Here is a 15,798-nt window from a genome sequence, read left to right as displayed (position 1 = left end):
TTATTGTTAAAAAAAATAATTTTTTTGAGTATCAGATAGAGCTTCTGACTCATTTTGGAGGTGAATTTACACAGTTGAATAAAATAATTTCCAATTTTGTGCGATTTAAAGGGGAAAAAACAATTAAAGGCAAAGGTTTTCTCTTGAAAGTGGTTTAAACAATTTGGCAGAGTTTTATAATTCATTTTCTTGTTGCGTTGTGTTTTCTGTTATTTCCCATGTCCTTTAGATTTAAATATTAAATGTGGATGTAATTTCAGTGTTGTCATTATTTACTTTTATGTGTTATACATATTCCAGAAAATCAAAAAGTTAAACTTTTTAGACTTTTTTGGGTGTAAAAAAAAAAGCAGTGCAGTAGAACAGTAACTTTAAGAAAGCACCACCTCTCTGACCCTATGATACCGTCGATCTGTAGAAAGGCTGGGTGCGTCTAGTTTCAGCTCTATCAAGCTCTGGATCTTTGAGCAGTGGGGTTCAGTATCCCAGCTGATATAACAAGGCTCATTTGTCTCAATCACGCGTCCCTGGAAGTATCGGCTAGCCATTGATGTCATTCGTCTTCCCTGTCCTTGCCTGCTCTTTTTCAGCTGATAAAAACCCAAGACCTTCGAGCTGAAAGTTTTCTGTAGAGCTCATCAGTCCTCCTGTTAAAAGCAAAAAGAGAAGAAAAAAAACAAACAGCTAAACTGTTGAATAGTTCTGAATATTTAATAAAGGGTAAACTTCTGAAATGTTCTATATTTATGACGAAGCATTCCTGGAATAACAAATTAATGTAAAAAAAAGGATAAATAGATTAATTGGAATCAAATGTAAAATTGATTTTTAAGGGAGATTTGAACGATAAATCAACTGAACTGTGTTCATTTAAAAATTGAATTGAAAAGCCTTTGAGTCGAAAATTAATTATTGAGTTGCAACTGTTTTTATAAGGGACTAAAAAAAAAATATATATATATATATATATATATTTTTTTTTTTTTTTTTTTTGGTTTCTTATGTGATTTGTGTATCACACACAAATCAACAACACGCAACTAAAAATAAATCTTTTTTTAAATTGCTAATAAGCACTTAACAATGAAAAGTTGGCACATGAGCCTGGTGTAATGTAATAAAATAATATTAAATGTATTCAATTAAGCACAACACATCTGTTTGACACCTTCAACATAAGCAACTGCAAACATATCAAGTGGTGATCAAACTTTACATTTTCCCCTCAATATATATATATATATATATATATATATATATATATATATATATATATATATACATATATATATATATATATATATATATATATATATATATATATATATATACATATATATATATATATATATATATATATATATATACATATATATATATATATAAACATATATATATGTATTCTTTTAAGACCTAAATAACAACAAAGTGAATGTTTTGTAAATATAGCCATTTATTCAGAATCTAGCAAAAGTAACAGATGGTTTTGAACTCAAATTTAGCAAAAAAAAAAAATTCTTTTTTTTTACATTTTAGCCTTATGATTTCTCCGTATTTAATTATCAGCAGTTATTCCATCTTTTTGCTCCTTTCCACTGATGTGGGCTCTGTTGGAAACACTGACTCGTGCCGTAAGCCCCTTGTGCTGCGCTTCTTCCTTCGATGGAGTGAATCAAGATCATGATTACTATCTGGCTCACGCAGCCAGTCAGCGCTGCCTGGAAACATGTTTTTCTAAGAAGACCACAGAGGGACAATTACTGTCAGCTGAACTGTTCAGCCTGCTCTGCATGTGTGTTCTGGCTGCGCGCCTCTGACCCACTGACCCTGAGCAGCAGCATGGGACCAGACCTTTTTCTGCTCTCACTCCCACTTCCAATTCTCTCGTCATTATTCACCACAAGTGACCAATTCTGCACTTTGCCAGTTTTGGATGTAAACACACTTTGTTTAGTTACTCTGTGTGCCATGAAACCATGCAAGAAGTTGTTTGGCCCTGAATTTTAAGTTTGCTCTGTGATACAGAAGAAATATCCTCACAGAAATGCATGCTAATATAGCAATTAAAGAAGGTAGGAAGTACTACAGTGTGGCAGTATCAAATTCCCTGGTGCAATGGAACGAGGCTCTTTGTTGTTATGTAAAGGTTTCTGCGTGTAATTGCAGTGGATGTTTTGAAGGATTCATTATTTATATATTCCTGTGTTTTTCTGAAGGAGCCTGCAAGGCTGCCATCCCTGCAGGGAGCAGCGGTGCTTAGAGGTGCTCCACTAAGCGACTGTACGCGGCCGAGAGTTTAACCGCTGCCCGCGCGGTTAAAATGGTCATGCAGCAGGTTCACGGGTGCCGCGTGAGCCTCGGCTAACTCTTAGGATTCAACAGCTGCTTCTGCACAAGTCAACCAGTCGGCCCTTAGTGATTTCAGCCTCAGTGATTTTTGAGTTTGGAGGTGCCAACCTGCACACAAAGCGGGCAATACACAATCAACACTGAGGCAGTGTCAGTAACTTCTATTTTCAGGCATTTTTATTGCCGAATGGGAACCGTTCGACTGAATGAACGGGATTTCTCCTATGTCCATCCCCCTGGACTCTGACAGCTGGGCACAACTTCCCTTTTTTTACAGCAGATAAAAATGAGGATAGGTGGAGGTGGGTGGGGAAGTGGAAGGGGTCCATAGAGAGAAATGGAAGAGCAATGGTAGAAGAGAATTTGGAGCTCAAGTGGGGCAGACAAGGGAGGGGAGAGGAGGCGCACACACATGCTACCCTTCATGGTGCTCGTCTGCTCAGTAAACCCGGGCTTTTGTTGTTTCCCCATGAGTGCACCGAAGCAGACTCCCAGTCAGGAAGCTCGTCAATCTTTGCCACAACAACACATAAATTAGTGCCCAAATTACTGCTACACCAGTGGAGAAAGAAATGAAGAGAGATGTCTTGCGCAGCATTTTGGGAATACACCGCTCCCTCTCCTGCTTTGCCTTGTAGAGGGTGTCAGAATGTACTTCAATACAACAGTCAAGTAAATACAGGGAGAGACATGAGGAGAAGAAGCACTGCTGTGTTGTACAGACATCTGGAGCTGGGCAGTGTTGAAATATTAATAGGCCTCACACACAAACAAACACAGAGATGTACACATGAGTTCATCTAAAAAGCAGCCCAGGGCAAGAGTCCAGACCTGAGTTTCAAGTCACTGCTCTGCTGCGAAGGAACACAGAGAAGGGCTTTAAAAGCCCACTTTGTGGAAGACAAATATCTCTTCAACTGTACTCCTGCTCCAGTGAAGCAGGTTAACTGCATAGTGAGCTAAATGATAGGAGGGAAATTAGCTAAACTCTGCACAGAGAAAACGTGTCTTTTGTTTCCTGTCTTCACCTTTAAGACTCACTCCAATGAAAATTGTGTTTTTAACATGTTCTTAGCTTTTTTTGAGGATGGAGGACATATATAGAGAAAATTTGGCTTAAAATTACTAAACATTTATTTCTTTATTCAAATCGTGAATCAGGAGCAGATGAAAAAATGCCATTCGATAAAACTTCTAGCAGTGACGTGTAGGTGCTACAATCAGCGGGCCACAAGCTCCCTGCATCCACTTTGTTTTCCTTGTCTGAGCTGGAGTCTGGCTCAAAACTGTATGGCTTGATAGCTCCGATATTGCTACTTACTTTTGTTGCACCAGTAGTGTTAGGTTGACATTGTAAGGATATGTGGTACATAAGCGAGCGGGAGAAAGTGTGAACAGAATAGATGATGGGAAGTGGGGTCTGGCTTACTGTGCACCATAGGTTCTACCCACAACTCTGAGGCTAATTTCTAATTACTACTGCAGCTCTGCAGAAACTATGTCCTAGAAAATGACACTGGTTGTCTAATTTTGGCTAAAAACAGCGAAATCATAACTAAAAGTGGCAATACTTACAATAGATCAAAAGATATTCAGAGTGGGACTTTAAACCTTCAATTTAGTCTAGGTTTTCCTGTTGAAGGCACTGATCCACACTTGCAGGAACCTCCTCTGTGTCATCAGCATCAATTCTGTGCTAAAAACTTCAAAAAGGGTTTCATACCCAAACATACATTTGTAGAGCTCACACTGTTTCCCTGTCATGACTGTCCTCTGCTGCTGACATCCATATAACCTCTTTTTTCCCCCTAGCTGCATAAATGGGAATAAAAAAAAAAAAGTATTGTGCTGCTTGACTTCATATGACAGGAGAGACCTGGCACATGAAGAGAGACAGACTTCTGATTCGTCTTGTTAGGCTGTCGCCTCTCTACAGCAAGATCTGTCTGTTCTGGGTGTCTGTGTGGAGAAGAACAGCTGATTCCCTTTTGCCAAAACACTTCATGCGGAAAAATGTATAGACGCATGCAATTCAAGAGAAACATGACTGCGTTATTGCTGAACACGTCAATGGTGCTTGTGGGTTGACCATACAGTAGATATGTGAGTTTCTTTAAGAAAGAGATAATTGTTACAACATTCAAGCACATATTTGATCATTTGCAGAAATATCTTCATACAATAAAAATATTTTTAAAAAAAGGCATATTAAGATGGTTTCTCCAGTAGGGGAAGAATTGTTAATCTGCTGCTAATGCTGCGCTCTGTCCACCTTACGTAATCTCAAACATGAGCCCAGTGACTTGCGTCATTCTGTCACTGACAGCTGCCTGTGCAGCATGCTTTACACCACACACACGTACGTGCAAAAACACACACATTTGCTTAGGCAACGCTGAGATTTTTTTATTGTTTTTTCTTTAATGATGATAAATGTATGATTGCTAGAAGAAACATCTCTGGGTACACAGCAGGAAAGAAGCCTAAAGTTCAGACTGGGTGTGTGTACTGGGGCTCATAACAAGTCTGTTGGAAACTGATTTAATGGCCCAATCGAGTAATGGGTTAAGCTCTCCGCATCATGATTGTGGCCTGGGCATTGGTCTGTAATGTTGGGGATAATCCTAATCCGTCAATGTTATGTCAGTATTCCAAGGGTTCAGTGGGAACAGGCAGGAGATTTTGACTGGAGATTTTCCATGTTTGCCAAAGCCTGCAGGATTTTCGCTTTATTTTATTTCCTGCTTGTTTTCTTGCAATACATGAAATAAGAGGAGTTCTCTAAATAGAAGACAGATTCTAAAAATATGTGCTGCAGAGAATCAGCTCTTGACTGCAAGCCTGCAAGCGTGCGAGTGGCAGATGGTAATGGGTTTTCACAATTGATTGATGGGTTCCTGCTCTTTGATAGTACTTTACTGTTCTGGTGGTGGGTTGATGTTAGGGCTTTGGAGAAGACAGTGAAGGGCAATAGGTGAACATGCAGTGGCCTCACTGCTCTAGTGTACATGTGCACTGATACGTCATCCCCTCTAAGGGCCGGCTGCTGTTGTGAATCAGTGTCCTTGAGCTGCTCAGCCACAGACAGACAAAGAACAAGCTTTATCATTATGCTTCACCGTCTCCTCTCAGTGCTCTGCTCGTTATCTGAGATACAAACGCTGCGCTGAAACGTTGCAAACAGGAAATCTGTCTGGAGCTACTGTCCCACTCTCGTCGTTCGGTGTGTGCTGCACTGGGATTCAAGCGTAATCTTGGCATCCCAGCAGGTGTCTTTGAAGTGGCCCGGCCTGAGAGGAGAGGCAGGCTGCTGGGATGGGCTGAAGCATGGCTGCCCGTATAACCGCGCCTGGCTTTGATGTCGTAAACAGAGCAGGCAGGGCCGGCTGGCATGAAGGCTCTCAGGCAGGGAGGAAGGCAGGCACGCTCAATGGGATCAGTGGGACTGCAGCGGTCAAGCTCAAGCGAGCCAACAGCTGTCTATTGCCCACCAAGAGGCAGTTAACACCACAGCGTGTGTCAATAGATATTGACTGCCAGATTGGGAGTGCCTTCAAGTGGAGGTCTTTTTGTTTGATGGAGTCCCCTGTGTGAATTCAGTTTAAATCATCCTCAGTGTCTGAAGAGCAGCTTGAGGGCCAACAACCAGTCACTCAAAGGCCACACAAATATTGCTTGATGCATCAATGACTTAACTGTATTACTGAACGGTGATCTGCCATTGCTCAGCATTTCCTTAGTAGAATTTCATCTCTTCTTCTTGTAGAAGTTCCTGAAAATGTAAGCCTGCATTGGTTGATCCAGAGTCAAACCCTTTTTACTCTCAAATGCACTGAGCATCCAGGGCTGGAGTGAAAGTGTTGGCTGGTGAGAGCTTCCTCCTGCCGAATAGGCTGTTGCAAAGTACTCTTGTGTGAATGCATGCACTGCCCAGTCTGGCACTCCTGTGTTTTTACTCCCACTGCTTTCACCTGATGTGGCACAGCCTCTGTCGGTCCAGAATGAGCGCCCAGCCAGCTTCTCGTCTTCAGGAGAGATGAAGGCATCTCACAGCTATGCTGTGGGGGTGGGGGGTTGCTAGCAGCAGCAGTCGAGGCCTGGAGCTTTCCGAGGTTGGAGCTCATAGTCAAAAGCCTGTGGGTTGGACAGTGTGGGTGGAAAGCTTGGCTTAACTTGGAATGACAGCTATGGTTGCAGCCCTGCACTGCCACCCAATGGCCGGGACCCGCCACTGCAGCGTGGTTCACCAGAACTACAGCTAGTCATAATTACAGCACGCTTCAGTTGTTGTGAGTGCATGTCAGAACAAATTATGTAAGTAATGAGGCTGAAAATGCTAAAGGAGTTGAAACACACTGCACTGCTAATGCTCATGCAGGGAAAACACAAAAACAAACAATAAAGTGCACTCATACAGAGATAGACCTAAATGAAATAACAAGCAACGAGTCACAGTAAGGAATAGATTAATTATAAATTAACCCTCTCAGTTAGGTTATCAAAGCCCGCCTCCTGCATGGATTTCCCTCTAATCCCGGCCGATGAGGTGCAGTGGCCTCCATTGTGTGCGAGAACCACAAATCGCAGGAGGTGCTGTCTGCTGGAGTATTAATTGTTCATGTCCCACCACCCCCTTTTGTTCATTTTACTAAAATCTAGGATAATTCCAAGTAAACACGGCTTCTCTTGTTGACTCCAGCAGTGCGAGGAGAACAGACTGGGATCCCTGAATGAACAGTGTGGCTCCTGGGTTGTGGGATTAGAGGCTCTGCATTTTCAGGCTCTCCCGGGCATGCCTCAGGGACAAGGACATTAACCACGTGACACATTTCAGACTCCCAGCCAGCTGATTAAAACGGGCCGGGATCTCTACATTGAACCCTGACAAAAGTACTTTTGATGTGATCAAACTAGAATAAAGTGTTTTTTGTCAAGGTGTGCAGAGGATATTTGGAGCCTTTTATCCTTAGCAAAGATCTGAGGCATTGTAATCGACAGTTAGGCCTGGTTAGAGGGTAGAAGCTGATGTAACACACTGACAATGTGCCACCACTTTTTACGAGTTTTTATCACTTTAAATTTAGATGAATTGTTACACTAGACTTTCTTTTTTTTAATTGGTGCTGAATTTTATTGCAGCAGCACATCTGTGCCGATTGGTTTAAAAGAGGCTTAGTTTGGGGGAAATTAAACCTAAATAAACATTGCATCATGAGAAACTACCCTAGAGGGATCTTTCCTCGATTTAGATCACAAGTCGACATTTTGGTAGTTCATTGCTGGAATGGCGAGACGAGGATGTTAGCGATGTGGAGGAGGGCTTTTGAGATAAAGATCTGGAGGATGGGGGGTGGAGAACCAGCGGCTGCAGTGACAAAGCTGAAAGCACTGGCAAGAGTTGGGAGGTTTCTGGTGTGTGTGGCTTTGGTCTGGTGGTGTTGAGTCACCCTGTGGTCTGCTCCTAAAGAGAAGGCTGGCTGAGGATGAAGTCCTCTGGATTGCAGGTCTTTCAACACCACAGCCAACCCATAAGTAAACTCGAAAAGAGGCAGTCAAAAATAAGAAAACAACACTCAATTTAAGAGAAAAATCACTAGAAAGTAATACAATCACAGTGGTGGACAAAATTGTTGGTACCCCTCAGTTAAAGAAAGAAAGTCCACATTGCTCACTGAAATGACTTGAAGCGTTCAAAAGTAAAAATAAATTAAAATTTATAGAAAATTAAATAATCACAATCAGTCATTACTTTTGAGTTGTTGATTAACAGAATTATTAAAAAAAAAAAAAAAAACACTAATGAAATAGGGCTGGACAAAAATGATGGTACCCATAAGTTAATATTTTGTTGCACAACCTTATGAGGCAAACACTGCCATGAAACGGTTTCTGTATTTGTCAATGAGCCTTCTGCACCTGTTGACAGGTATTTTGGCCCACTCCTCATGAGCAAACTGCTCCAATTGTCTCAGGTTTGACGGGTGTCTTCTCCAAATGGCATGTTTCAGCTCCTTCCACAGATGTTCAATGGGATTCACATCTGGGCTCATAGAAGGCCACTTCAGAATAGTCCAACCCTTTTCTCTTAGCCCTTCTTGGGTGTTTTTGGCTGTGTGTTTTGGATCGTTGTCCTGATGGAAGACCCATGACCTGAGACTGAGACCAAGCTTTCTGACACTAGGCAGTGCTTTTCTACCCAGAATGCCTTGATAATCTTGAGATTTCATTTTACCTTGCACAACTTTAAGACACCCTGTGCCAGATGCAGCAAAGCAGCCCCAAAACAGAACTGAGCCTCTTCCATGTTTCACAGTAGGGACAGTGTTCTTTTCGTTGCATGCTTCATTTTTGAGTCTACGAACATAGAGCTGATGTGCCTTACTCCAGTTTTGTTTCATCTGTCCAAAGGAAATTTTCCAAGAAGCTTTGTGGCTTGTCAACATGTATTTTTGCAAATTCCGGTCTGGCTTTTTTATGATTTCCATTCAACAGTGGTGTCCACCTTGGTCGTCTCCCATGAAGTCCACTCTGGCTCAAACAACGATGAATGTTGCGATCTGACACTGATGTACCTTGATCTAGGAGTTCTCCTTTAATGTCTTTGGAGGTTGTTCTGGGCTCTTTGGATACAGTTCCAACTATCCGTCTCCTCAATTTGTCATCAATTTTCCTCTTCCGGCCACGTCCAGGGAAGTTGGCTACTGTCCCGTGGGTCTTAAACTTCTGAATAATATGTGCCACTGTTGTCACAGGAACTTCAAACTGCTTAGAGATGGTTTTATAGCCTTTACCTTTACCATGTTTGTCTATAATTTTGCTTCCAATGTCCTGGGACAATTCTCTCCTTTGCTTTCTGTTGTCTATGTTCAGTGTGGTACACACCTTTTCACCAAACAGCAACATGACTATTTGTCTCCCTTTAAATAGGCAGACTGACTGATTATGGGTTTGAAAACAGCTGTGATGTCAATTAAAGGACATACCAGAGTTCATCATGACCCCCTGGACAATTAGTTCTCAGTCTTTTATGGAGGTACCATCATTTTTGTCCAGCCCTATTTCAGTAGTTTTTTTTTTTTTAAATAATTCTGTTAATCAACAACTCAAAAGTAATGGCTGATTTTGATTATTTAATTTTCTCTCATTTTTAATTTATTGTTACTTTTGAACGTTTCAAGTCATTTCAGTGAGCATTGTGGACTTTCTTTCTTTAACTGAGGGATACCAACAATTTTGTCCACCACTGTATTTGTCCATGGATCAAGTCATTTTTATTTAAGAAATCCTATAGTAAAATATTAAAATCTAGGAGCAAAGAGTTCGTAGTTGACCTTTGAAATAACATCCTTAATATGTAACAAAAAAATCACACGTTTTTTGAGTCTTGAATTAAGTTTATCTATTGTAAAGATTGTGGAGCAAAAAGATTGTGACTCATTTGTACAATAATTTCCTTATTTTTGTATCCTTACTCTTAACGAGACAAAGAAAAGGTGATTTTTTTTTAAAATAATTTTGATAAAAGCTTTGACAACCTGGTAAAATGTTTTGAATGTCTAAAAATATTTGCAAGTAAATGTATTTTCATTAGAACTTAAAGGTGAGCATTCCTTCCATCCAACGGCGGGTTACTATTCTCAGTGGCTGCATTGCATTTGCTCATGGGGTTTCTGTGGTTTTGAAATTTAAGAGACTATGAAGTCAAATTATGCAGCAGGGAGCTGACTTCCTTGTGGCTAAATGAGCCATTGTCATTGAGCAAGGTTTATGGGAGTGCCGCTGTAGGATGTTAAAGTTTGTGGGTAGCTCGGTTTTTATCTTAAACAAGTTGTGCTCCGGGTACAAATTGGCACCATATTTACTTTGGCTGTTTGTGAGGACGTTTTAATGGGATCCTTCACTTCACACGGTTTCAAACACACATGCGCACGCAGCTCTGAAAATTCAGCTAAAGCTCTGTGGAAGTGAGGATTCAAAAGGCACAGGAAGAGATTTTTTTAGAACCGCAGTGCTCTTTCATGTATCAACGCAGATCCATGGTGAGTGTGTTGTACAGTGACTTGTGACAGCAAAATGTTGATATTTCTTATTTATTTCCTTCCTCTCCTTTTTCTTCCTCGCAGCTCAAATCGAAATAATTCCCTGCAAGATCTGTGGAGACAAATCATCAGGCATCCATTACGGCGTGATAACATGCGAGGGCTGTAAGGTAAGCATCAAGAGACTGAGCGCGTTAGTGTGATGGGAGGTTGTGCGCACGAGAGACAGAAGAGCTGAAATCGGAAAGACGGAAGGGAGGAGGGGGGGAGGAAACTGAGGAGGTGAAGAAAGTTGCTTGCTAGGAAAGAAAAAAAAAGATCAGAAAAGGCTGCTGAAGTTTTACACTGATTTGGAGGGGGACTGTGAAGTGTAAACACATAGAGTATGGATCATTAAAGTGGTCAAGCACCACTGAAGACATCACAGAAAGCCACAATTAGTAGGACAAAGTCATTGCTCTGCCTTGGTCTGCCTTTTCTCTCCCAGGGACATGTCTTTTTTGTTGTTTTTTTTTCCTTTTTTTGCTTCTGCTGCAGCCGGCTTTTCTTGAAATAAAATGATCAAAAGCGGAGTGCTTTGAATTATAGCAGATTGTTGGCTGTTTGCTACAGTGTGTTGCTTCGATTGAAGCCACCTTTTGTACTGTTTCAAAAACGCCAGACACTCACAGTGATGGGAATTTTGTGCTCGGAGTGTATTCTTGTCCCTGTGCTTGTCACCAGGCGCATCATTAGCATTCCTCTGCAAGTGTGTACCTTTTCTGTTTCCTCCTGTGCATGCTCGTGTGTGAGGGACAGAGAGACGTTCTTTGCAGCTGCTCCTCAATCGCACGCCGCCACTAAAAAGGGGGCGAAACACTACAGAACCAAGTGCTGCAATGTATCTTTAATGATTGTTAATTAGTCCAAGCAGAGAGGCCTTTAATGATATGTGCAAGTACAAAAGTTTGGGCCATAAATCATGGCATTATTAAAGAGTCCTGCTTGTCACTGGCAGTTTTGCTCTGCTTCCATAATGGCTTCCATTATAAAGCAACTTGGCAGCTGTCAGCTGTTTTCTTGTAATTAAACAGCCAATGAGCAGCTAATTAAGACATATGTGTATGGAGCAGTAGAGTGGGGCATGTTAATGATGTGCTGGAATCAATTCATTAAGTCAAAGGATGAGGAATCCAGTCGGTGTGCATTCACAATCTTTTAGCACTGCGCAAGCCGGAGCTGCATTAATCAACCCTAATAACTCTGGTGCTGCGAAAAAAAAAGAAATCCCGTCCACTGTTATCGTGCCTGCACCGAACACACCGCCTTTATGCTGAACGCGCTTGTGAAATGCAGCGCTCTTTAAATGCCACATGCTCCAACGATATTGCAGCCGAGGAAATACCACAGCTGTAAACTCCGTATATATCAGATTAGGCGGCAGTAAAAAGAGGAATCCAATAAATCACCATCCATCTGCCCAGCTGTTTAACATGATGAAGACATGAATTGATCCTGTGGTGTCAGAACACCTGCAGGTATTCTCCCAGCAACTCAAGGTGTTTCCATGCCCCCAACCCTCCACCTTTTTCCCCTGTGCAGGGCTTCTTCAGGAGGAGTCAGCAGAGCAATGCAGCCTACTCGTGCCCCCGCCAGAAGAACTGCTTGATCGACCGCACGAGCCGCAACCGCTGCCAGCACTGCAGGCTGCAGAAGTGTCTGGCAGTGGGAATGTCACGAGACGGTAAGCACTTCATGGGAGAAGACAAACAGGTGGAGGGATGCAAGGAAGGGGCTTGTGGGAGATGAAAGAAGAGGCCTTCTGATCTATGCATTCCAAGGTTTTTAACCCCTTGATGCCTATTGATGCAATTATGCATCAATCTGCTCCATACTTTCATTAATTTAGGATCTATTTAAAGCAAAAAACCTACAGATTTTTTAACAGTTGGAAATAAATTTAGGTGTCAAGAGATTAATACTTATTTGTACATTTCTGCATGTCTTAAAGTTATGTTTACAGGGGCTGCTGGGCAGTTAAAATACAGTTTGACCATTTCTTTTTCTCTTACAAAGTTTCTTTTAACTACATTTTATATCAAAAGGCCAAGAGATCTAATTTCAGAGAAATAAAACTATCCAAACATGTCGTTCTGGGTTAATTTGCTGCCAGTGAATTCTTAACTAGGCCCACATATTAGCAGGTTGTTAGAGGGAATTGTTACTGCTGCTGCAGAGGCCATAATGGGAGCACACAGGTGGGAATGTGTCAGCGCTCCGACTTTGCCCGACTAGACCGGACTAAATCTGGGGGAAGCAGCGTGGAGCTGTGCTGTTTTTTCTGTAAATCCCACACAGGAGTGGCACAGGCAGGAAGCGAAAACCAAAATATACATTAACACAGTGTGGCACATCTTCATGCTCCCATTCATGCATATTCATGAATGTGAGTGGCTGTGCACGCGCACACATTCCAGCACGCGGTCAGGACAGAGGAAGGTGACTCTTACCTTCACAGAACATACTGAAGCCCATCTGCCCACACTGTTCTCTGTGTCGCTTCACTCACTCTCCACGCAGAGAACATGCCCTGCTACCACCTGATTTACTGCCAGCTACCCCCCCCCCACCCAAAAAAAAAGCACCAACCCTAGTCTCAGCACCGCTATTTAATCTGGAAACCTTGAAACTGGAGGCAGCGACTTCTCATGCCTCAGTGTTGAAGTAGGAGATAAGCTTCCTGTTACTTCCCACGTTTCTCTTTAGTCTCATTTGTGTAATAATTCCTCATCCATCCTGAAATGTGAAGACTTTCTTTAGCTGTCAGTGAAATTCAAGAACATTTCCCTCTTTGATATTGTGTTTTACATCAGTTCAAATAGTGTGACATTTGATTCCAGGGTCACGTGTTAACTACTGAAAGGTTATAGTATAGTTCATTTACAGTATGGAAATCAGTTTAAAATCATGTTTTCTTTAATATATTGCTGAGGCTGCATAATAATGGCTGCCAGAATGAACTTGATGATGAATGTGCTTAAATGAAGGTGGTGTTAAACATTCGCAGTCCAATAGTTCAATCCAGATGTCTGGGATTTTTTAAAACAGGTGCAAGTTTTGAATGATTTACAAAAATGATTTTCGTCATTCAAAAGCACAAAACTTTAAACTCGGCAATCGTACAAAAGTTTTGAAATTTGGTCCCAAGGAAAACAACATAAGAAAAACTTTTTTCTTTTCTTGTGTAGTACCATAAATATTTTTTTCTCTCTTTGTGAATGACTAAGCCTTCAAGAAATATGAATGCAGAATTATAAAATGTTATAATCATACGAAAAAAGTAAATATCTGTGCTTTTTTGTTTACTTTGAATAATTTTAAATTAGGTGAACTATAAAAAGCATTGTAAAAAATTGTCATCAATTATTTTACCTAATTTGATCGCACTTTTACCTAATTTTTTGCCAGAATTATATTGTCATAGTAAACAACATTTTTAGGCAAACTAATATAATTTTAATGGCTTCTATTTGCACCCAACTGTGTAAAATCAGAGAAAAGTTTAAAATTTGAGTTTCTAAATGAGTGTATGAATGATTTTAGGACTCTAACTTAGTTTTGTCTTTTCTAAACCAGCGGTCAAATTTGGTCGCATGTCAAAGAAGCAGCGCGACAGCCTGTATGCCGAGGTCCAGAAGCACCGGCTGCAGCAGCAGCAGCGCGACCACCAACAGCAGCCCGGAGAGGCGGAGCCGCTCACACCAAGCTACGGCCTCTCAGCCAACGGCCTCACAGAGCTCCACGATGACCTGAGCGGCTACATGGACGGCCACACCCCCGACGGCAGCAAGCCCGACTCAGCGGTCAGCAGCTTCTACCTGGACATCCAACCGTCTCCCGACCAGTCAGGCCTGGACATTAACGGCATCAAGCCGGAGCCCATTTGTGATTTTGCCCCTGGCTCTGGCTTCTTTCCTTACTGCTCCTTCACCAACGGCGAGACCTCCCCGACTGTGTCTATGGCTGAACTCGGTAAGGAACGGGAGAAGAAGTGAAAGCAGGAGGACAGACGGCAAAAAGGAGGGTGGGGGGAGAATAACTCAACCATGGGGCAAACGACACAAAGGTTGCTTAAAATAGCAGGAGGTTAGAGACTCATCTCCAACACTCATTAAAAGAGCCTCTTTTTTGTAATTAGTTTCCATTAATTAGGGCCAATCAGGATCCAGCAGGGCAGGCGTCTGGGGAAATCATTTTTTTAGGCTCCCCTGTGCCGAGGAACTCCTTTTAACAGATGTGTTTTCAAAACCATTTAAATTCTTACACTCAAAATTTCTCTCTGAGAAAACGTGACCTTTGTTTCAATGAGTAACGTGGCGCCCCTCCCCCTCGCCATGCATTTGTGTCATAACTGGATTGGCTTTGCCTCAACCTTAAGCTATGAGCTTCCTGCAGGCAGTGAAAGAAAATGTCAACAAGCCTTCTCTCAGTCAGAAAAAGCCCACGCGCATCCGACTTCTCCTCCTTCATGAAGGCTCAGTAGAGAAATCTTCTCTTCCCGTAGCCTTTTTTTTTCATCACTTTCACATATTCTACTGTTGATCTTTTGTTGTGACGATTGTTTTTCAGAGCACCTGGCCCAGAACATCTCAAAGTCGCACATGGAGACATGTCAGTACCTGAGAGAGGAGCTGCAGCAAATGACCTGGCAGGCTTTTCTGCAAGAGGAAGTGGAGAGCTACCAGAGCAAGGTGACTTGACCACAGTGGCGCTCACTAAAGCCATTGTTTTAAAGCAGATTATTCATCCTCTGCCCTATCTGTTCTTAGCCGCGGGAAGTCATGTGGCAGCTGTGTGCTATCAAAATAACAGAGGCCATTCAGTACGTGGTGGAGTTTGCCAAGCGCATCGATGGCTTCATGGAGCTGTGTCAGAACGATCAGATAGTGCTGCTGAAAGCAGGTATGACAGCCTGTCAACACGGCCCGCTGCCGTCAGACTCACCCGCCACCACCACCCCTCTCTGGTATTGTCACAAGGGTGTAGCTGACCTGACTGCACAAATCTCTCTTCTTTACATGCGCAGACAGTGTCACAGACGGAGGACCCCGCCCCGCCTGTTTCCCCTCTCTGTCTCTCTGTGTTTTCCCCTGTTCATTATAAACAAGGCAGAGGGGGACACAGCATTAGAAGAGCGCTCCTGACTCTTCATGTAGTGTTGGCTGCCATTTTTCAAAGATGGCTGCTACCTTCACATCCAGACCCTTTTCTTTTTTAAACCAAGAAATAAACTTTTGATCAGAAATAGAATATCTCCCTTATTCCAGGGGGGATTCCAAGAGAGCCACAATTGGTGTGGTGAAAAGTTGTGAGAGCCAACCAGTCAGCATACATTCTTTGAACTATTTTAACATTAAATGCAAATGAACTT

General features: G+C 42.1%; 1 protein-coding gene across 2 annotated transcripts in view; it reads left to right on the top strand.

Moving 5' to 3' along the window:
* The window catches only part of rora (RAR related orphan receptor A), a 200,124-nt gene that overhangs the window by 174,608 nt on the left and 9,718 nt on the right, over positions 1 to 15,798 (top strand). For both annotated transcript variants that reach the window (XM_004069638.4, XM_011476114.3), the window contains 5 exons: positions 10,473 to 10,558; positions 11,970 to 12,111; positions 14,004 to 14,399; positions 14,997 to 15,118; positions 15,197 to 15,329. In XM_004069638.4, the coding sequence (XP_004069686.1) occupies positions 10,473 to 10,558; positions 11,970 to 12,111; positions 14,004 to 14,399; positions 14,997 to 15,118; positions 15,197 to 15,329 (879 nt within the window). The remainder of the gene's footprint in view (positions 1 to 10,472; positions 10,559 to 11,969; positions 12,112 to 14,003; positions 14,400 to 14,996; positions 15,119 to 15,196; positions 15,330 to 15,798) is intronic.

This window comes from Oryzias latipes, chromosome 6 (genome assembly GCF_002234675.1).
Source record: "Oryzias latipes chromosome 6, ASM223467v1".
Classification (NCBI taxonomy): Eukaryota; Metazoa; Chordata; class Actinopteri; order Beloniformes; family Adrianichthyidae; genus Oryzias; species Oryzias latipes.
Note: the sequence above shows the minus strand (reverse complement) of the source record. Positions and strands in the feature narration are given on the sequence as shown.